General features: G+C 36.5%; 1 protein-coding gene across 2 annotated transcripts in view; it reads left to right on the top strand.

The window, feature by feature from the left end:
• Positions 1 to 24068, top strand: part of LOC145467562 (dedicator of cytokinesis protein 7-like) — a 107290-nt gene that overhangs the window by 31005 nt on the left and 52217 nt on the right. For both annotated transcript variants that reach the window (XM_081451124.1, XM_081451125.1), the window contains exons 7-18: positions 1877 to 2024; positions 3914 to 3999; positions 5559 to 5625; positions 6137 to 6361; positions 11371 to 11577; positions 12570 to 12767; positions 12899 to 12992; positions 13466 to 13536; positions 14108 to 14199; positions 14459 to 14573; positions 20670 to 20740; positions 21167 to 21317. In XM_081451124.1, the coding sequence (XP_081307250.1) occupies positions 1877 to 2024; positions 3914 to 3999; positions 5559 to 5625; positions 6137 to 6361; positions 11371 to 11577; positions 12570 to 12767; positions 12899 to 12992; positions 13466 to 13536; positions 14108 to 14199; positions 14459 to 14573; positions 20670 to 20740; positions 21167 to 21317 (1525 nt within the window). The remainder of the gene's footprint in view (positions 1 to 1876; positions 2025 to 3913; positions 4000 to 5558; positions 5626 to 6136; positions 6362 to 11370; positions 11578 to 12569; positions 12768 to 12898; positions 12993 to 13465; positions 13537 to 14107; positions 14200 to 14458; positions 14574 to 20669; positions 20741 to 21166; positions 21318 to 24068) is intronic.

Raw genomic sequence — 24068 nt, 5'->3', positions numbered from 1 at the left:
TTTCTCTCTACTGTTGGCGGTACTGAGATCTTTCAGTGTAATTATGACTACAACTTTCTTGATCTTAATGGCCATCTTCCTGAATTTTACAAACAAATTATTCATCATTAGCAAGAAATCATGTCTACGACACCTCACAGCAAGACCGAGATACTGTCTCAGACAATCTGGAACAACAAATTCATTACGATTGACAAAAAACTGGTATATCTACCTTATTGGCACAGAGCAGGTATAAAGCAAATTTCAGACCTTTTTGTCAAGCATGAAAATTGCTTCCTGCCTTTCCTTTCCTTGTGCAATAAAGACACGCTAAATTGCAACCTTTAACAATATTATAGTCTTTTATCTGCGATCCCTCAAAGTTGGAAGAAGCTCCTTCACGTTAATTCTGGCGACTCTGCTACACCCCCGCCGCCAATCTGTACTATAATGTGCAAGATGTTATACAACAAACTGTTCACCTTAGAAAATCTTCCTCCTCCCACTTCAGAAAAAAAAACTCTTATCATACGGCATTGCAAAAGAGGATCTAAATAAAATTTATCTTCTGCCGTTCACAGCCACAAAAGAAGTTAAATTGGCAATGTTTCAGCGCAAAATTATACACAACATTTTAGCCACGAACAGTATATTATACAAAATGAACAAGGTTGCCTCCCCATCCTGCCCTTTCTGTCCCTCTGATAGTCAAAACATACGTCATTTGTTTATTAGCTGCCCGCAAGCATCTTCCTTTTGGTGTAAGTTCCAAAGTTGGTATTCTACCATAAGTAACACGAGTTTACTTCTCTCCTAGCCAGAGGCATTATTTGGAATTACTCGTCCTTGTACTCACCGTTTGACCCTCAACCACCTCATAATACTAGGCAAATACTTTCCTTATATCAACGCTCTAAATAATACTATGTTCGTTTTCAGCGACTTCATCTCATTAGTGCCACGATGAATGGTGAAAGGGAATTTCAACAGAAGTGGAAATTCCTTCTTACCATTTAAGGCATTTCCCTTAGTAATTAGTCGCGAGGTCTTATTTTTGTTCCTTTTTTATTTTGTTTGTTGTTTTTTTTCTATAATTAAGTAATTACATTGTATTGTAACTCCTTAAGTAATGTAATGTGTAAGTCATAATGAGTAATTACCGGTATTGCATATTGTAAGTAAGTAAGGTAATGCCAAGTATTGTAAATAGGTGTTTTTTTCTTTATGTATTGTAAGTGAGGTTTGTAAGACAGTAAAAGCATTAGAAATAATAATAATAATAATAATAATAATAATTTTTTTTTTTAATTTTAATTTTTAATAATAATGTTTATTAGTGGCTGATAAAAAAATTACAACTGTAAAAATTCTTAGGACAATATATATATCAGGGAAATACTAACTTACAAACGAATTACAAATTACACTCATTCTTTACAACTCTTATAAATTTGTCTATTATCATTTGTCAAAAAAAATTTAAATAAGAATAGTAAAAAATATGCTACACATTTAAATGGCAAAAACTCTACTTTAAAAATACACTGTAGCTATATGTAGGTCCACTTCTTTGCTCAGTGTTCGTGGCTTCGGCTAGAGTTCCCCAGAAATAGCATTCTCAATTGCCTTAACGAATATTTGCAGGTCCTTTTTCGATATCTAAATCAATGTCCGACAGTTATAATAATAATAACAGTAATAATAACAATAACAGTAATAATAATAATAATAATAATAATAATAATAATAATAATAGTAACAATAAGGTAGTGTATTGTAAGTAGGTTAAGTATTGTGTTGTATTGTAAGTAGGGTAAGGCAATGTTGGTAATTATGTGTTTAGCAATTAAAAAAAATTATTTATTCATTTATTCATTCATTTGTCCTTTTGTAGCATTTTTGACTTGCAGTCATGTGATCCTGACCCACTGCTACCATCTCTTCTTGATCGGACTCCGCCAGATGAGCTAGATGCTGCAAATGAGGAAGAACGCCAGCTCCACAGGATACATTCTGTATTTTCCATTTATCCTATTCAACAGGTAACTACAGTTGAAGCTCCCTTAAGTGACCAACTAAAATGTCAAGGGCTGTGACTAAAAGTTGGACGGGGACTTGGGGACTGGGACGTGGGACGTGGGACGTGGGACTCGGGGATGCGGGGACTTGGGGATGCGGGGACGTGGGGGCGCGAGGATGGGGAACGCGAGCATGCGCGGGGACTCGAGGACGTGGGATGTAGGGACTGGATGACGTATTAAACAAACAACACGTACCTGATTTATGCGCTGAATTTGTAAAATACAATTTTCGGCAGTCAAATGAAAAGTAATAGGGACCTTAAGCACCGATGATGAATGAGACGATGATGATGAGTAAAATTTCTGTAGGACTGGATCGAGGACGTCATTCACGGCGTGAAAACCAAGTGCAAGTACGTGTAAATAGAGCTGAGTCCTTGCAAACATCGACCTAAAACTATCGAAAAATTTTGTCCTCTTCCTTTCACGAGCTCCTCGACCAGTTTCGCTTGAGCTACAAAAACGGTACTATCAGTGACAACGAACTTTCAGTCCTACATGAGGAATTTATGTCGAAAACTCTCGATTTCTCGTAGGACAAACATAACAGGTTTTCACTCGGAGAGATAAATGATGCCGAATTTTCGGGCCAATATAATCTAAAACGACCTTCCCAGTTTAAAATTCTATCCTAGAAACATAAGCAAAAGCTTTCATGTAGATAGGAACTAGAAGAAAATGAAAGAAAGAGTCATTTTTCGATCTCTGAATTCATTTAATTTTCTACTTTCGCTGACAAGCAAATTTCACAACAGACAAATCGACAAACCCAGAATTATATTATTACCAACAATTTCTATGTCAAACTCGCCGTAAAATCTAGTTAATACTAAGCTAAGAGGTTAAATAACCAACTTTCATTTCAATAGTTTGATATAAATTTTCTGGCTGAAACACTGTGTAAATAGATTAATACATACTCATGTTTGCTCTGGACGGCAAATCTGACGTTTTGACATCCTGAACTTCACATGGACGATGAGCTGAGCACTCGTAGTAGCATGGTGAGGGGAAATTTTACTTCCGGTCATCGTCCTCTGGGCTCATCGTCGTTGGTGCTGGTCCCTAACATATGCTGGAGATCATCAGCTACTGGTCTGCTGACAAACTCTCCAGCATATTAGAGTACCTTTCACTTGACCGCCAAAAATTGTATTCAATTCTAGTTTTCAGTCTTCACATCATCACAACACGTACCCATCTTATCCCATCAGCTACCCTCTCTGCCTAAAACCAGCATGATGAACTAGGGCTCTGGAAACGTCACTGATTTGAAAATTGAAAATCGTACTCGTACTCAATCTCATACTCGTAGTCCAATCTAAAGCTCCCTATTATCGCTATCACCAGGTGTGGGATGCGCTACACTTGTCCGCTCATCCATTGCGTGTGGGATGTGTTGCTGCCACCCCTATTTTATTCCCAGATAGCACCCAATAACCTTAGTCCCATTTACTGCCAAACAGTTGGGTGGTTTCTTATGTTCCTACTTAACAAGTGAAGAAAGTTGTTAACCTACATAACACTCTGGCAATAATACAGGGGTGTACAGCAAAAATGCTTCTGTTGGACCAGCATTTTCTTCTGGTGGGCAAGCAATATTGCTTGTTTTTCTTTTTCTGATAATACTTGGGAAAGAAGGTGATACTTCTTTACCTGTAAATTATGTTTGCCTTTATAAATAGCAGTGTAAAACTAATACTTTTTTGCCCATTGTCCCACGTTTGTGAAAACAAATTTAACAACTTTCAATGTTAGTTATGTTGTTGTCCTTTTATGCAAAATTTACTGTGTTTTGGCTGGAATGTATGACCTTTCAGTTAGCCTTTAAAACCACTCTTTTTTTTTAGGAAGAAGGGATAGAAAAGAGGGTTCCTGCTACTATTCCTCAAGAGCATTTTGGGCAGAGAATTTTGGTCAAATGTCTTCAACTAAAGTAAGCATCTTAAGTTTAAATTATACTCAATAATAGGATATTAATATGCGATTCTTGTGTTTTGTAATGAGTTCAGTGAGGTCAAAACTTGGAAATGGGGTGAGTGAGCTCAAAGCCACATTATAGCCTTGGAAAAATTTTCTCAGCAGAGTGATAGGCAGAATAGGACATTGATGACACCAGCTGGCAGGATAAGGATTAAGTCAGATTATTTTATTAAGGGCTTTAATTGCCAGATCCATATAGTTCCAACACTGTTTATTGTAGAGAAACAGTGATTTACAACTTACTGTCCAGCAAAATGTGGCCAATGGAGGGCAAGCAAAAATACTTGTATTATTAATTATCTGGTTTCGATATAACTCATGCTTGTTTGAAACAGTGTACTCTATTAGAGTACAGATGCACAATAAGTTATGGTAAGCTGAATTTCTTCCTTTGCTTCAGCATTTTGACAATTTGAGCCAAAATATTGATTAAACCTCCCCTTTGACCCAGACAAATACAATGAGAATGAGCTATTTGCCTTCAGTAAACATAGCTGTGTGGAGGCCATTGTTAACAACAGCAGTGTTAGAACTACATAGTTTCATTCTTACATGTAGATGTATGTGCAGTACCTGACAGTGTAAGTAATCCCACCTTCAGCTGGGTCTTGAATATTCTCATTTTCTACCCCCTCCCCCCCCCCAAAAAAAAAGCAAATGTCCTTGAATATGCTGTGAACAACTAGACGCTCCAAGAGCATTTCATTTACTCTGGCTTTGTACCACAACATCAGATTGTACTTTACACAACATGTACAAGTAGGTAAGCGTATTTGACACATATAAAAACATAAAAGAATCAGGATATTTAACACAAGAGTTCTGCTTAGATATTTACTGTTCAAGTTGCTTTGTTGAGTATCTTCTTTATCCAACTGTTTGTTGTTTGCGTCATCTTTAAAGTTCTGCTTACCACGATTCTTGATTTTTTTAACATCTGTGATGTTCACCTCAGCATCATAATTTGTTTGTACTCATTACTCAGAGCTTTTTTGTCAGTGTTTTTGTAGTTTGAACTCCTACATGTACATGGCTACTTTGTTCTCTTGTGAGAACAAGCATGAACTTTGCTTATTTGGCAGGCTTTCAAGCAATAGAATTTGTGGACCAACCTGTTCCAAAAATGATAGACATTTTGCTTGTGAGATGACTGTATAAGGCTTTATTCTTTCCCAACTTTCTTCATGAATCAGAGCATTCTATATATTACATTGTTCACGAAGAGCTAGCACACGACAAGCAAGCTGTCACATTCGATCTCATCTCCAATTTCCACCTTCTACACTAGGAACGCGTGCCACCATGACACCCTTTTGGCGACCAAGACAAATCAGTTTGCATTTTAAGACTTGGGCTTCATACAGAAGCCTGAGTAAAAAGGTCTGATGTCTGTTTGAACCCTGTTCATGTGCCTAGAGATATACCTTCAGTTTGGTATCATTATATACCAAGGTCATATACATGTTAAAATATTATATCATGTTCTCTATCTAACATGTAAATTTGTTCTAGGCTTGACTTGGAAGTTGAACCAATATTTGCATCAATGGCTCTTTATGATGGCAGAGTGAAAAAAAAGGTGTGGCTTCTATTTGATAAACTTGAAACAGAAGTTCTGTGAAGGAGCTAATATATTGTAATCTGACTCATTCTCATACTGGTTGAGTCTTGATTACTACATTATCTTGGTTGAAAACATTATGTCTTAGAAGCATGAAAGAGTATTTTTCAATAAGTGTAAGTTATTGACCAAAGAAGGGAGTGATCAGAGAGCAGTGAAGCCTGCAGCCATTAGCTGTTGATGATTTTCTTTGATATATCAGCATCTTTTTACTGCTTCAGATGGCTATGATATAATATGTTTATGGTGCTACATGGTTGTTGTTTCCTCTGCTACCTTCTTTTGTGTTGCTTGATAATTTTTGTTCTTGGTTATACCATAATAATAATAATAATAATTATTATTATTATTATTATTATTACTATATTATGCCATTATTATTATTGTTATAATTATATTATTATTGTTATAATTATATTATAAACAACCATTTTTTATTGACACGTTTCTTTCATTTTTTCTTATCCAGATATCAGAAAATTTTTTCTTTGACATGAACAGCGAATGGTGCAGGAAGCTAGTCAAAGAACACACTTCTCGCACAGATATTTCCACTCTTAGTCGATCAGCAGTGTTTTCCATTACATACCCCTCAACTGATGTGTTTCTTGTCATTAAGTTGGAAAAAGTTCTCCAGCAAGGTGACATAACTGAATGTGCAGAGCCATACTTGAAAGATGCAGAAAACCCTAAGGTTAGTTTAGTTACAGTTTTATTTATTTATATATTTATTTATTTATTAATTTATTTATTTATCCAACCCAAGCAACCACACAAACAAGATACGCTCAGTGATTTCTGTGTGTTTGTTTGTTTGTTTGCTTGTTTTATCAATTTGTTGTTTCAGTCTAGGAGGGGAGGAAATGGAATAAATATAACAAATTCATCTGCTTTACAGTACCAAGAATGCGTGGTGCATGACAGAAAGGCCGGTGATGATCAGTGATCAGTAGCGGAGTAGAGGCCAAAAACAAAGCAAGGCTTGAAAGTTTTCCTGATATTTTGGTGTAAAATAAGTATCATCAAGTTCTCCAAACATTAAAACTCAATAATTGGGTATTGTCAAAATATTCGCTGAGAACATTAAAACTGCATTTCAGTTAACGGACAAGATTCATCTGTTTCTACACAAAATGGTGACTTTTCAGCTACTTTCTTGAATTTTGTGCGCTTCAAAATTATGAGTGCCCACAACTTTTATTACAGATATTTGTAGCTTAGGCCTAGTAAATTGTGCTGATAACAGCCATTTTTCATGTAGAGGTGTAGCATTTGGAAAAAATATGTTTGTTTGGAGGCTATGTCAGGAAAAACGGCAAAGACGTTTTTTAGAGGATAAGGAAAAAACATCATAACTTTGCTTGTGTTTGAGACAAGTAAACAGTCTTTAGTTGTGTGTAAAGAGGAAAGAATTATGCAGTAGCTCTGAAAGAATTATTCAGATTGTTTCATTAAATGTGCAAATTTTAAGAAAGCTTAATGTAACTCCCAAATTTTGGAGTTTCAATTTCTGGTTTTGTGTGGTTTTCAAGGTGCCTACAAAAAAAATTCTCCAAAAAATAAAGAAAGCGAATCCATCGAAGTAAAGGCCATTTTCGTTCAATGCACATGTTGCTTGACTTGCATAGAAAAAAATGAAGGCAATCCATTTTCCACAAAAATTTGAGTGGTCGGTTCTTACACGGACACGCTCTTAAAAACTTTTATTCTAGGTCACTCTAGTAGGCTTTATTCAACTAATTCTGTGGGCCTTATTTCTGGCGCTCTCTGGGGTGCAGTCTATGTTCTTCCCCCAGCAGCAGCTGGTAATCAAGTCAGCAAATTTTGATTTTTACAGAAAACTGTGAACACCTAAAGTATGTCTGGAATATTTATTGTGTTATAACCAATCATGAGCGAGATCTTCAAGCACAGAAACCACAGAGAGCGGATGTGAACTATAAATTTAGTTTTCAGTTTTCGCTTAGTCCCTAGGTACTAGACTTGCTACAAGTCGACCTTCACTCAATTAGTCATCCCTCAAGCAAAGCAAGAGGCAGATTGAGAAAAAACTAACGATGGAAATGAAATACTATTGGAAAGGACTTTTAGAAAGTCTACAAGATACATGTCGTATTTATATTAAAAAATTCTCCAAAAAATAAAAACTAACAATGGAAATGAAATACTATTGGAAAGGATTTTTAGTAAGTCTACAAGATACACATGTCGTATTTATATATTGCTGAAAGTATAAATGATTGGTATTCGTTTGTATCCTGAACCACATCCAGGACTTAGTTTGAGGGATTTTGGAAAACAAGAATGTTGCCAACGTGTATGGTTAGTCAAGCAAAGTGACAGTTAATTTGACGCAACTATACATAGGGATGATTAAAAATCTAAAATTTTGGTGGTTTCTCTAACCTTGGTATCATCTTTGGTTAAACTAGCAACTCGATTTATTTTAGTAAATAATTACAATCCCTTGTAAGTTTACTTTTAATTGTAATTTTAGCTTTTAGCCTTTTTATTCCGTTTTTAATCTTGTCATGTGCATTTGAACATTTTATGAAATTTGCGCATTATAAATATTATTATTATTATTATTATTATAATTATTATTATTATTATAAATAAATTCCAATGTTTGCAATTTTGGAAGAAGTTGTGGCTGACATGTAGTAAGCACCTCAATTTTCTGCTGTTCCTTCCCAAATAAATTTGCACTTGATAAAGATATTACAAAACTATAATGGACTTCCATTTTCATCAATGTTACTCATCGTTTTTCGTTTGTTATCTTGTTACATTACCTGTCACAGTGGTTGTTGCTTAATTTCCTTTGTCAACATTGGTAGTCCCATCAAATGTAAATTGGAAAGTAGGTAAGGTAAAGTCTGCATGCGAGCCAAGTGGCCCGTCAGGCCGGAGCTTATCCTGGTTTCCGTAGCATGAAGCGACTAGGAGTATTTCTACTCCCCCCTGGATGGGATGCTAGTCCATCGCAGGGTTACCCCCAGCATTAAGTTCGCCGGTACCCATTTATACACCTGGGTGGAGAGAGGCACTGTGAGAGTAAAGTGTCCTGCCCAAGAACACAACACAATGTCCCTGGCCAGGGCTCGAACCCGGACCACTCGATCTGGAGACGAGCGCACTAACCATGAGGCCACCGCGCCTCCACTAAATTGGAAAGTAACTGGAAAGTAACTGAACATTTCTCTTTTTCAAAGTAACTTTTTCACCGTTGAGGTGAAAATTGTAAGTGAGCTTTCGCATTTTGCGGGTTTAATTGCTATTGTTTAATGTTTCCTTGACAATCTGCTCGAAACAATCGTAACACAGCATAATTTGAGCCGTTATGACATCTGTTCAAAGTATTTATTTCTTGAACCATGAATTTAAATACAGTTTTTCTTTCAGAATGGACAAATGTGGCAGTTTGAATCAGAAAAGTTGAATGCTTGTTTTAATCGAACACAGCCATTCGGGCGGCTTTATTAAGTACCTTCTGAACAAATAATCCCAGCCGTTCGAAAACCTGAAAAAAATTATCCCATCAGATACCATTTGCTGATCGAATGGCTGATTAGTTTTGTGTGAACAAATAGCAGCAGCCGTTCAAACAGCTGAATACTATTTTCCCGAATAGGTGACATTAGCCGTTTGAACCACCGCAGTTTCTTTCAAACAGATAACATCAGCTGTTCGAACGGCACCATTTTTTTCGAACAAATAACCTTAGCCGTTGGAATGGATAACTATTTTTTCGAATGGATGACCATTAATGTTTTTCAAACAGATAGTCTTGGCTGTTCGAATGGATGAAGATTTTGAACGGATGACCTCAGCCATTTGAACGGGGATGATGATTTTTTTCGAACGGATAACCTCAGCCATTTGAACGGATGAAGAATTTATTTGAACAGATGACCTTAGCCATTCGAACAGATGACGATTTTTTTCGAATGGATAACCTCAGCCGTTCGAACAGATGAAGAGATTTTTTTTCAAACAGATAACCCCAACCATTCAAACGACTAGAAATTTTCCTGAACAGATGATCCAATCCATTCAAATGGCATCCCATCGATCACGAACGGATGACAAACGGATGGCAAACGACAAGCGGACGGTTTCTTAGACGTTCGAACGGATAGTGGTAGTGTACGTTTTCACGTGAGAGGTCACATTTTAGGTGTTCACGGTTTTCTGAGTTTGACAGTAAAATAATGGTTGTTTATTTTAGTTCTTTACATGTGTATGTATCTGTGAGCCTTCCCAGAATTTGTTTCATAGTTATTCAATAAGCCTACGTTCCACAGAGATTTTAAACTGTGTCATCATTGGCCGTCATTAAATATTTGATCACAACTCAAGAGCTTATTTGATCTTGATGAACTTTGGACATATAATGGATATCCTTCTCTAGCAGAAGCAACATTATATTATACATGTATTGTAAGGTTTTTAAATGTTTAAGATAGAGAGAGTTGCTCTAGTTTCATGCTGTGTAAGTTAGAGGATGGTGGGTAGATTTAAAATTTCATTCAAGGGTAGCCAGAGGGACCATCTTCTGACTTGCTGTGAATAATTTATTTCGTGTCAGGGCGTTAATGTTGGTTATAATCCAGATCTCTTGTTACAAGAAGTAGACTTGGGGAGTAGGCATAGACAAACACAAAATAATTTAAGTGAGATAGATTTCCTTGTACAAGTTTGTTTGTTTAATAATTCACTAATTATTTTCATAGTGAAATCAGTGCAAACCTGCTTTAGTTTCCAGATGTAATTGAACCTTTTGTCATAGCTTACAGGTATAAATTTCCAAATAATTTTTTGTCCTTGGCATGGGACAAATTTTCAGGAAAGCTACAGCAGAGTTTTGGAAAATGATTATCTAGCCACTGTTCATTCTTGGCAAAAACAAAGAAAGAAAAAAAAGACAAATTCCTTTCGAATGTATTTGAACCAGCAATCCCAAGATGAAATAAATACTGTACCCCTGTATTCTACAAACTGAGCTATCATGTAGCATTCATCACTAAAGAAAATCATGCTAAGAAATTTAATTAAACTCTACTTTGTTGGGCTGTAATTGTTGTGTTGTCAATAGCCTGATATCATTTTTAACAAGTTATGGCCTAGCCAGAGGGAGTTATGGTAGCTAGTTGTGGAAAAAATCCACTTATTCATTCAGTCACTTGGTCAATTGATGGGTCACAACCTTTTGTGGTAATTCTGTTGACCAGTGCACACAACATAAGAGGCGACTTTGCTCAACCATTGTGAACAAAATAGCTGCCAAAGCAACCACCGATCTTTCACATTTGGAGTCAAACAAATGCCCTAAAATTAAAGGCTATTTGGTATGCAACAAAGGTTGGTGTAAACATGATTGTAATTCAGCCCATCAATAGCTTTGACAGTTTTTAACCAAAGGGCCTTTGATTGTTCCTGAGTTTTTAATTCTTTTTTGATCTCCGTCTCTCTTTCACAAAATTTTTGTTCATCATGTGGTATTAAAAAGTTGAGAATAAAAACATTGGGAGGATCTTATCATGTAATAATTCACATAATTATCTTTCCCAAGAATAGAACTCTGGATAGGCAGGAGACTAGCCATATAGATCAGTGCCCCTCATTTGTTTTAAACACATATATATGGACCAAAGTGAAAGTTTGTCATTTCTTTTGTCATTCTCCTTCTTATAAACCAAGCATCGAGAGAAGATGCGTGTGGCTGCTGTATCAAATTGTGAGAGGCTTGGCAAGTATCGCATGCCTTTTGCATGGACTGCAATTCACCTTGTTGACATCATAAGTGGAAAACAAGCAAGCACTGATACAGCAGCAACAGCAGCAGCAGCAGCAACAGGCCCTTCACAGGAAAAAGAGACAACTCCAGCAGGAACTCCAGCTAGGAAGGTAATAAATCCAAATGTAGACAAGCTGCATCTATTAAGGTGGATTCCACTCAAAGTTCATCGAGTAATAAGAGCAAGAAAAGATTTCCACAAAATATACTTAAAGCACAGTAACATTTTGAATACTATATGAAACATCTCACTTTAATTCATTTCTCAAAGTGCCCTGCAATTACATTTTCCAGCATTCTCTAGAAAGTTAATGTCAAACCTCATAAAATGCTAAAGCATGTGTTATTTTGTTCTAAACTGGCATGAAACATCCGTTTTGATTAGAATATGGATGACTTCAAACTGGATTTTCTCTAACAAGGTCAGCTTGAGAGCTAAAATCATGATAAGTTCTTCTTACATGTAGCTGTATTCAAAATGTTGCCATGCTATGAGGTTTTCTTGGTAACTTTATTTTGCAATATTTATTATTACTTGAATTGTCTGAAATGTGTAGTTAAAACAAAAATGATCTTAATCGTTGCTTTTCATATCTCACTTATTTTGCAGTCAAAGTACTTGTAGTTGATTTTTAAAACTGTGGAAAAGTAGGAGATGAAAAAGTGATATGTAAAGAAAGACATCACTGTTTTTTATTAATTTTTGGTACAAAGTTTAGTAATATTAGTAATTGGACTGATTGGAGTACAATTCAGAAAGTAACAGGGTAAGTACAGTTGCTATAGTACAAAAGTAATTAAATAAATGTAAAGGAAGTTGAATGAATTTTTTGATGAAATTCAGTGGATTTTGAGTTAAAAAAGTATGCAATCTCTGGAAGAAACAAACGTTCTGTAAACTCTAGATGTGTACCACATTGCACACATTTAAGCTACTCAAAAGTGTCTGCTACATGTAAATTTGGAAGTTTCAAGAGTTGTTTCTTTCAGAACTTATGGTGTCTTAGTTGCTAAAGATTACTTGAATGAAAGAAACTTCACTCTTTTCACACTGATCACTCATTAAGTTCTCAAAGTAGCCAATTGGTCTTTTTTCCACTAGCAATCTGGTATTGTAGAAACACCCCCTGTTGTGCCACGAAGTAGCAAGCGCAAGGACAGTGAAAGTGTTTCCAGCCGAAGTTCACTAATTGAGGCACGCAAGTCAATTCATCTGTTAGATGGCAGTGAACTAGAAGTGGTCCCAGACTTGACAAACTTTAGACCTGTCACCCTCACTGTCAGTAGTTTTTTCAAACAGGTATGACTAGAAACAACAGCACCTTGGCCAACTTTGATCTGCCTTTACTTGGTATAATTTTTTTTTCACTTTTTTTTCTGCTGATTATAATTATAGTAAATTATAAAATATTTGTTTAAAATTTTGTCCAGGAATCAGATAAATTGAAAGACGAAGATCTGTACAAATTCTTAGCTGACCTGAAAAGACCTTCTTCAGTATTAAAACGCCTTAAATGCATTCCAGGTAAGTATAATTCTCGTATTTTTTAGAGCTGTTAAAATTATGTTATTAATTGGTTCTTGGGTCAATTTGTTTTTTGCAGTAGTAAGATATCTAGAGCATAATAAATTATAGAGTATCCTACTTAAAACAACAACAACAACAAGAGAGACATTTTTAGAGCAAAAGTTTGAAAAATTTCTCTGTACTGAGAGTCCTTTAAGTTTCTTTCTCCAAAATTAATGTTTGTTAACTTTGTAATTAAAATTGTTTTTCTGTCCAATGGTGGGTGAGGCAACTTGCCCTTTTATATTAAAAGTCTAAGAAAGTATTACCTTGTCACACAGCTAAGAGCTTTTTGTCCCAGTTGTCACTAGTCATCACCAGACCTTGAGGGCTGCCAGAAAGGAAAATTAATTCTTATTCACAGTAAAATCATGAGTAATTATTTTTGTGGTTATTATTTTCTTAAGCCTGCCATTTTAACTATCTTGTAGGGACACTGAAGCTTGATATCTCTCCTCCGGGAGAAAAACCACCATACTGCCTAACATCTGAGTTGCATCAGGTATTGAACAAAATAAATTTATATCGCAAAAATGAATTTTAGTACTAAAAGGTACTCTTTTGAAGAAAAAAAGATACTGCTATTGCTGCTATGCTAATGCTGAAAGTTAAACTATGATTATGTGTTACTGTTATGACATAATTTGTTTCAATGAAAGGTTCTCCTCTCCAAGTCTTAGCTGATTACCATGGTTCTCTAAATACATATATTAAATAAATCAACTTTGAAGCAGTTGTGGACATGAAGTGATGTATTTGATTAAATGAAAGGTTCATTCAGCAAGATCTGTCTGCCATCTCTTCTCTCCTCGAAAACAAATGTCACATTGTTCAGTGACAATTAGTCTTAAAATGCCATAATATTTTATTATTAAACACCTAGAACAGTCAATATAGCACCATAATACAGCTATACAATTCTTAACCAATCAGAATGTCAGATTCTTAAATCTGTGAACCTCTGTGAATTACTGTATACTAAAATGATATAATTTATTAATTTACATACTGGTAGGGTTCATAATTGTACCAAACCCTACTAATAAGGTGATGAAATCCTTCCCTACTACCAGGTTCACCCATATCCAGATGGACAGGGCAGGCCAACCAAAGAGATTGAAGAGTTTGCTCCCCGAGAAGTGTTTACTCCATACCTTACATTCAAGTAGGAAGATAGTTATTTGCACCTTCATGGATATCTAGCTTTGTACCACAGAACTGACATTTTGCACACAACTTATAACACTTACAGAACACACAATACTGGTTTTAGCTGTTGTCAAATAAAGACAGATCCTAAATTATTATCTTAATTCAATTACCAAAAATTATTATAAGTACAGTGTAGTGCTCCAATCCATCTTTTACTAGTTAGATATTTTAAGCGTGTTTTCTAATTTGGACCATTCATGTGTATTTTACAGAAACCTTTTGTATGTGTACCCTTTGAGTGTCAATTATACCAGTAGAAGCACATCTGCCAGAAACATTGCCGTTAAAGTACAGTTCTTGGCAGGAGAAGACTTATCACCACTTGAAGTAAGAGACTTAAAGACTCTCTGTTGAACAGCTCGTATTGTGTGCCTCGGCTCAAATTTTGTACAATATGAAAACCTTCTTTTCGAAGAGTTTTGTAGTAGCTATTCTAATCTGTGATAATCTAAGCGATCTAACTTGATTTTCAACCCGATATCATTCTTCATCAACAATATCGTTCTTTTGGATAGGGTGATTATTTAAGGAGAACAATTGGTAGTAAATTGTCTGTTACATATTTAAGAAGGTAAACATTGGCTGGTATAGTGTGATTTGCAAAGAGTTACACCATAGAGGCTCTTAGGAGAATCATCTGAGAAAATCTGTCCAGGATTGGTGGAGAAATAGTAGGGAAGATGTACTCGGATGCAAGAAAAAGTACTCCCATCTGCTGACAGGAGTGTCAGAGAATTGATTTTATTTTCCTTTGTACTGCTGTCATTGCCTGGTGCCATTGCTAGCGTTCAGAAAAGGCTATCACATCGCTAGTAGATTCATCCAATTTTAGGTTAGCTTCTGTGAGATTTCTTGACAAGCTCTTTCTCTGCTGCATTTTATTCCTGGAGAAGAAAACCCTTCTTGCAAAAAAAGCAAACTGGAAGCGTTTTAGTATCCGTACATGACTGGTTATCGATTCTAAAGCACAGTAACAATGAAATCACCAATGAAAAACTACATCATGACTAAGACAGTATTCTGAGCAAAGTAAGTACTGCACATTCTGTTTATAGATATGCTTGTGAAAGAAAATAAAAAAGTAAATTCATTTTGTGGAGTTGGCATCCTGGCATCCTATGGACAGCCACATATTAAATCTTTTTTAAAACTACTTTTCGAATCCTGGCTAAAAGCTTACCAGTAAATTATATTTGAGACCACCAAATGCCCTAAATCCTTTCGATTTTTCTGATGATATCTTCAGTGACGGAATCAAAATAAAAACAAATGCTAGCAATGCATGCCATTCAACAGAGAGTCTTTAATGAATTCTTGTGGATTTTTGTTAGTAAGACATTTGTCAGAAGCAGATCTTGTCACAAGCGATGACATGCAGTCATGGTTTTCAACCCAATCAAGTGAATAAAATGATTTGAAATTATGGACTTTAAAGACAGGATTTAATTGGACAAGGGTCACCTTTATGTTCTTGTTCCAGTTATGGGACTCTAAGTGTAATGCAATGGTTTGTATTGACTTTGTGCTTTATATGTAGCTTTAAGTGTTCTTTTTTCAAACAGCATTAATGTTGGTGCAAAAGAGAGAATCAATTTGTGTTTGTGCAATTTGCTGGACATACATGTGTGTGTGACCATGTGATGTGAGCAGTGTTGTGTTACAATAAATATTGCCTTTTGATAACTGCACCACAGAGCTCTATTGTCTCCCAGTACAGAGAGCCTAGCATGAATATTTTTTTTAATCATTTGGCAAAGGTTATTTAATAGAGAGGGAGAGATGGGGACTTCTTAAATGTTGAACTTTTAGAAGGGGACTTAAGGGGACTCCCTAGAGTATTTACGAACACCCTTCCTATAGAACGCAAGTTAGAAAAGGAAACTTAGATAACTTCTCTTAGAGTTTCCCCTGTAGAAATTTACCAGTATAGGTACTGTTAAAATAAGGCTTGTTTTTTGGTTGTCAATTTTTGGATTAAGGCCATTACCATGGCAACATCTCATCTAATGACAGGCAGATATATTCCTCATTTTGGTATTAAGAGCCAGTGTCCATAACTATGGACCAAACAACGGCACAAGTCGAAAAATCGATTTTGCTCATTTTTTGCCCATAGATTGGCCCTAGCTAGTAACCAAACGGACCATAGTTAGTTTCTGCTAATGCAGCTTTTTTGGGGAGAAATTTGCGAAAAACGATTTCGCCCCGATTGAGCTCAAAATCTACTTCCTGTTATACTAAATTTTCTGAAAATTTGATTGCTTTGCGCGTCGCACAGCAGCTACTTGAGAGTCTTTTAATGGTTTTTACACTCAGCTCAGATCTTAATGGTATGACTGAGCGAAAAATAAAATAAATCGAGGTTTCGTTTGAGCCCAAAACGAGATCGAACAGAAATGCAAAATATTACGATGTGTTGCAAACGAATTACAGCCCTAAAATATCGCCATATTTTTCTATGGGCTATAACTTTAAATACCATAAAAACACTTTCTACGAGGTAACTATACACCCACCTGTTTGAAAATCAAAAAACATCTCTGGGCAAATTGTTTTAAGTCGCCCGCCTTGGCCTGTGTTTCTCGTAAATTTTTCCCTGAACCGCCGTGAGAATGTAGACAATTGCGTGACGCGGGCGGTCACCCTGAATACATAATTCGTTTCCAACAAACCGCAGATGGCTATCTTAGAACATTTGGGTGAAAAAAGAAAAACATAATGGACCACTTTTAACTTTAATATTTTGAAAGTCATCGCTTTGGAAATTTCGTTAATTAAAAACGCCAATTAAAAGCAATTTACTTGGAGTTCGTGTGTTACTGCTATGTCGTTTTAAGCTGTCGTTCTTTCTTTGATCATTTTAATTACAAGAATGAGTTCTTGAAAGAAAATCGTTCTAAGTTCATTTGTTAAGCGTAATGACAAGTTGATATTGTTGGTTTGTAGCCTTATCTGATCTGAAGGAACGCTACAGTGATTAAATTTGTATTTGTTGATTTCGACGGATCAATTTTCGGTTAAACCTTGTCATTTGTACCTGCCCATTTAGTGCCTTTTCTCCTGCTAAAAAGTCGGAAAAAGTAAAGTAAACAAATCCTAAAAGTTTAAATCATAAATAAGAGGCATCAACAGTGCGAGTGTCTCGGTAAGCTGTTAATTTGAACAATTACTGTGCTAGACGGATTGCTTTCCAGGTTACGCACGTACTATACATATAGGTCATTGTGCGCGAATGTTTCTGTTTCAAACAACTGAAATGCTCAATGCTTTTTTTCTTTTTTTCTTCAGTCTTAAAACTTAAGGTTAGAGTTAGGATAAACCCTAAACTGTTTTGGCGGCCAACCTATTTTTGGCTAATTGCTTAATCAAATTATCTATATATTTCATTGAAATTTGCTCTTCCGTGACCGACTCCCGCGAACAAAGCAAGATGGATGTTCGCTGTTCATTTAAGACTACAGTCCTGGTCAAAAGTGTTGGGACAGTTACGGCAGATGACTTCACAGGCAGCCTCTCTTAAGACCAAAACCGCGCAAGCCCGGGTACCCCCTTCCCCCTGTCAACGTTGATAAAAATCTTGAAGAAAAAAAAAATCCTTGACAATAGCTTCAGAATAGCCACGTTTCAAGAATTGTTCGCCTCCTAGAACAGTATTCTCGAACTAAAGAGACGATAAGATAGATATTCACGTCTTATTCCAATAATAACGATTTTTCAGCAATCGCGTTCGGTTCCAACACAACTGTCTAACCACTTTCTATTGTCCCTTTTTCCTTTTTTCCCACATCCGATCTAGTCTTCAGAATAGCTTCATTTTCTTGCTGGGGGGAGGGGGGTCAATTGTACTTGCTTCTATTCATCTTTTGTTCTAAAACGTTAAGGACGTAGTTGAAATCGTGGGTTTTAGCACGCAAAAAGGGGAGGTGTCCCAACAACTTATGGCCGGGATTGTAGGTTTACACTAGAGGAAATTGTTCTGGATTCGTGATGAATCCGGAACGTGTTAGTGCCGGATTGATTTTGCCGTTTGCACAAAAGTGGACGAATCTGTAATAAAAACTCCCCGGTTTGGTCGTGTCTCCGGAGATTTTGAATCCGGAATTTAAAGTGGGAACTTTGAATCCGAAAACATTTGAATCCGGAGAGTTTTTGTCGTGTAAACGATTTTCTCTTGAATCCGGATATTTTTCCGCCTGTGATCTTTTGAGTTTGCGGTGGAACGAAAATGGCGGATTACATGATCCAGTCGTAGTCGAGTCGTAGGCACATTGAGGGCCATTTGATGGCGGTCGCTGGGTGATTACCTCATGCTGTTTCAGGTGTAGGTGATCACTGTTATAATGGGTAATGCCATATTCCTCAGAAGCCCAATTTATACTTTACTGCGCAGATGACGACGATGGCACGATCGAAAACCTCGATGGTTCTAGATATTAAGTAAAGACCAGAATAAATACCTGGAGGGACCTGACATGATGGACAACAGTACCGTGGTCAGCGAGTTGAAAGAAAACTTCAGACTGTCTCAACCTACCCCTAGCCTTATTTTCGGAGGCATTTTGTTTCTCGTTGTCGAGGCAACAAACTGCTTGTTAACCATTCCATCATGAATGTTCCCGGAGTTATCGTCGTGTGTTAACAGTTAAGAATCCGAATATCCTTTCACTGTAAACCCCTACTAATCCGAATACTCTAAAATTGATGAATCCGGGAACTTTTACGAATCCAGAAACCTCCTTTAGTGTAAACCTAGTCCTAGATCGACCACTGTAATGTTTATTTGTCTACCAGTGTTATGATCTGCAAATTTCAGTTAATTGATCAAACAACCAAAGTAGAAAAGATGGATTTTTTTCCCAGTATGATTGAAACTTGAACGCAATTTCTTCCTCAGCTAATTAAATTCAAGAAATTCCGGGTTTTCTAGCTGAGTTTGAGCATATTGTGTAGGTACAAATTTTCTACACAGCTAGAAGAGCTGAGATGCCGTCACGCAGATAGTAGTTTATAGAATTCATAGTATTTCCACTTGACTTTATTTGTCAGTCAATGATTAAATTGCCATAAACCATAGAGGATTGGTTAAGTGTATCTTTAAAACTGCCACTTTATTGTAAGTTATCAGTGAAATCAATAAAATAAACAAGTGTTAAAATCATTTCACGGAGTACTGTGGTAACGGTCTTTATCGGGGATGTCGTGGATGTTGCAATGCAAATGAAAAAATATATATATTTATACTAACTTAAACAAAAAAGAAAAAAAAATCCATTATTTTATCCACACAACGTTTCAAAAATTGCTTTCATCGGATTGCTGGAAACGAATATTTACTCGAGAGTGGCTATCCGCGTCACGCAATTGTTTACATTCCAACGGCGGATTTTGGGCAAAATCTATGAGAAACACAGGCCAAGGCGGGCGACTTGAAACCATTTGCCCAGAGATATTTTTTGATATTCTAACAGGTGGCTGTATATTTAACCCATAGAAAGTGTTTTTATGGTATTTAAAGTTATAGCCCATAGAAAAATATGGCGATGTTTTTATGCAATAATTCTCTTGCGACACATTGTAAAATTGTGCGTGTCAGTTTGATCTTTTTTCGGGCTCAAAACTAACTTTGATTTATTCTATTTTTCGCTCAGTCATACCACGAAGACCAGAACTGAATATAAAATCCATTGAAAGATTCTCAAGTAGCTGTTCTGCGGAGCGCGAAGCAATCAAATATTCGGAAAATTCAGCAAAACCGGAAGTAGATTTTGAGCCCAATCGGTCGAAATTGTTTTTGGCATATTTCTACCAAAGAAAGCGGTATTAGCAGAAACTAACTATGGTCCGTTTCTATTCTTACTAGGACCTATCTATGGACAAAATACAAGCGAAATCAATTTTTCGACTTGTGCCACTGATAGGCGATTTAGGTCCATTTTTATAGGCATTCACTCTTAACTCCTTAATATTTATACTTTTCTTTGGTGAAAGTTTTTCATACTTTGACACATCATGGAAATAATATTGCCTGAAATTTTGAATTGATAAAAAGTCAAGGTTGTTCAGATGGTTTTGCCAATATTCTGTAATTTGTCATTCTTCTAAATATATTAGATTAACTCTGATAGATTTTAGCAAAAATAGGGTATTTTATAGGAATTGTATGTGGTTACAAATGAGCCAAATTTTAAAACAAATTCACCAAAGGAAACATGCAAAAATTCACTGTCAGTTTTGCGTTTTTTGCTCATGTTGCCATCATAAAATATCCAAAAACACTGCCTTTTTCATTTGATCATGCGCAGATTACTTGAGCTTTCGTGCTCAGCACACATGCAATCGTGAAGCTATAGGGAGCCACCTCGATAGATTGAGGTTGTGTGGTATTTGTATTCTCAATATTGTTGTTTTTAATGGTCTTTTTAGTGTGTATTTGGTAAATCCAGTACAGCTGCTATGCAGTCAGAAGCCTGGTCAGCAGTAACTTACCATAACAAGTATGTTATTATATTTTGCATTCATTATTCTAGTGCACATACTTTCTTTGAACTGCAGTTGTGAACACTGCTTCATTGAAGTCTGTATACATGCAAATTCAGTGTTGGGAATTAGCACTTGCCAATGTATGTGCAAAAAGCGTTTGGCGAGTACAAATCATCGATCACTCACAAGTGATTTTGAAAGTCACCCACCTTAATAGCAAGCGCTGTCAAAATTTAATTTCCAACACCACAAATTACTCATATAATTATTTTATAAGTGACTACAAAATTGTTTGGTTAGCAGAATCTTGTTTAAGGGTGGTGAATAGTCAGAGAATTGATTTTTCTTTCAGTAACAGTAAAGCGTAAAATAGTAATAAAATTAATTAATTTGTTATTATAATTTTATTTATAATTTGAGTTGTTGGCTTTGATATTTAGGTGTCCAGACTTCTATGAAGAAGTAAAGATCAAGTTGCCAGCACATTTGACAGAACAACATCACCTCCTTTTCACTTTTTATCATATTAGCTGCTCAACAGGAAAGAAACCTGAAGAAAAGGGGCCTGTTGAAACACCAATAGGCTACACAGTAAGATTAGTTGTCAGTGTGGTATAACTAGGCACAAGTAGTAAATATACAGGTATCAACAATAGATAATTAGGAGGCACACAGCATTGCAAGAAATATTGCAGCCAGCTGGGCAGAATAGTGGGGCATTTCAAATGGATGTGAAAGTACTGTGAGATAATGATAGTGAACCAGTATTTTAGGTTAACAATGATAATGTTTATTCTGAAATAACAAATTTGAAGTGAATTTATAGAACTTAAAAAGAATATATTTATTTACTTTTAAGAGTCTCTGAGAAAACCAGGCAGAATTGAAATATATCGGAAGAAGGGTAGCAACCGATCTCCACAATATTTATGTTGTATACAGTCCTTACCCAACTAGTAACCATGGTAATATTTTTTTCCTGATTGGCTTTATCAGTTTTGAGAACATAGACACCTTAAATTTTGAGAAAAATTAAAGTGACTCTGAACCCTTCCCATACTTTTTGTTGTGGGCTTGTGCATTATGCATGCATAAGCCCAACAACTGTGAAAATCTTGTGGGTTTGAGGACGAGATGTCACGTGACAGAGCTTTGGGAGGATGAGTAGTCTGAGAGGTAGACTGGTTACTAGTATTTGGCATGATTGTTTTTGAGTAAAAGCGGCCATTGCTACATTTGTAGTGCATACAGTACTGTGCAAAAGTAATGAGAGCGAAATTCGTCGAATTACGTTGCTTTTCAGTACTCTTCGACGCCATTCAACGAATTTTCGAACAAAACAATATGTCGACGAAATATTCGCAAAATATCGTGGCTACTATTGTTCTTACCCAGAGCAAATTTTCAGACCGCGTTACGAAAAGTCGTTTTGCCTGTAGCGAATTTTCAAGCGAAGTTTCAACAAACATAGCGAATTTTCCTTTTAGCTTTCAAACGATATTTCATTAATTGTTTTTCTTCCCTGAATTCTCTCAGGACTTTAACGGTTCCCACGCTATTCAGTGGACATGGCAACCATGTTTGTATATAGTTGAATTTTAAAGTTCGCATTGTTAGTTTATCCTCAGCAATCATGGTATCAACTTATACACGTAAGTGAAGCCAATCTCTTCACGAACAAAATCTTCATCCAGTTGAGATATTCAAAACGTTAAAGGGAGAAGATCTAGCAGTTACATGTAGTTATCAGAGTGTGGCGAGAATTATAAACAAGCTAAAACTTACCGGTTCCACAAACAACCTGCCAAGATCAGGTCGGCCTAGAAAGGTAAACCCTGAAGCCAAAGCATTCATTGAAGAACAGATGAGAAGAAACGACGAAGCAACCAGCCGAGAAATCCAGAAGAAGCTTGCCAAACGTGGGTTAATAGTTCACGCGTCAACCGTCCGATGATCCTGCAAAGAACAAGGTTGGACTCTACAACAAACAAGATACTGCCAACTGATCAGAGAAGCCAACAAAGTCAAGAGACTGGAGTTTGCCCAGCATGTTCTAGACTCTGGAGATACATTCAATAATGTCATCTTCTCTGACGAATGCTCCATCTCTCTTCAGCAGTTTCGCCGCACGTGTTATCGAAAGGTCAATGAACCAGCAAAGAGAAAGCCAAAACCTAAACACCCGCTTAAGGTTCATGTCTGGGCTGGCATCAGCAGGAGTGGCGCCACGAAAATCTGTATTTTCGAGGGAATAATGCAGGCCAATCTGTACTACAACATTCTTGAGGACACTCTGATTCCATTCATCAACAATATTTTGCCAAACCATCGTTTTATGCTGGACAATGATCCCAAACACACCTCGAGACGTGCCCAGGCCTTTTTCAATGAGCATGGCATCAACTGGTGGCGGACCCGTCCTGAAAGCCCAGACCTCAATCCAATTGAGAACGTTTGGCGTGAACTGAAGTTGTACCTTGAGTCAAAAGTCAAGCCCAAACGAAGGAAGAACTCATTGCCGGCATTCAAAAATTTTGGAACAAAAGGATGGATAGAGCCAAGTGCGGGCGTTACATCGATCATGTCCTTCAGAAGGTTGTTCCAGCTGTTGTCGTGGAGCATGGTGGTGCAACCAAGTATTGAAAGTGTTTAATAAGCTTTCAGAACAAAAACAGCTCCTTTAGGAGCCACCAAATCTGAGAAAAGTCAATGGCCAATAAAAAAGACTACTTCTTTCGGATCAGGACTTTGATTTTCATGCAAAATTCTCTCCCCTATTCCCACTCCCCACCCCTTTTGTTATCCTAGCTGCTTACTTCTCACTCAGAAGTAAGAATAGTAACAAAAATCAGCTGTTTACATAAGTGTGGATGAAACTTCAGGTAATTTAAAGACTTGGAACCGTTTCTTCGCATGAAGGCAAACTCGGTTCCAAATGAGGCCAGACATTCAAAGAAAACATTTGTTTTTATCCAACTGGTCAAAATCGGCGATAAACCCATTCTGCCTCAGACCATGAACTGAACTTGAACCTTTTGGGCAAACTGTTTCAGCATCTCGTTCATTTATTAAAACTAAGAATTAAATATTAAGGAGCGTATTCCTTGTGTTTTGTCACATAGAAGTAAAATTGATTCAAACTGCAGCGAGACATTCGATCAGTACCGTGATCTTCACGGCTTATAGAATGAAAAGTGACAATTTCGGGCAATTTGCACTGAACGAACATTTTGCATGCAAGAAACCAAGATAAAACCAGTTCTTTATATGTATTTGCCACTGCCAACAGTATTAAGCAAATGTTAGCCAAAACGCAGTCTGTTCCGATCAAGTGAAATTAAA

The sequence above is a fragment of the Orbicella franksi genome, chromosome 14 (assembly GCF_964199315.1).
Source record: "Orbicella franksi chromosome 14, jaOrbFran1.1, whole genome shotgun sequence".
In the NCBI taxonomy this organism is placed as follows: domain Eukaryota; kingdom Metazoa; phylum Cnidaria; class Anthozoa; order Scleractinia; family Merulinidae; genus Orbicella; species Orbicella franksi.
The sequence above is the reverse complement of the archived record's forward strand: the minus strand, read 5'-3'. Positions and strand labels throughout refer to the sequence as shown.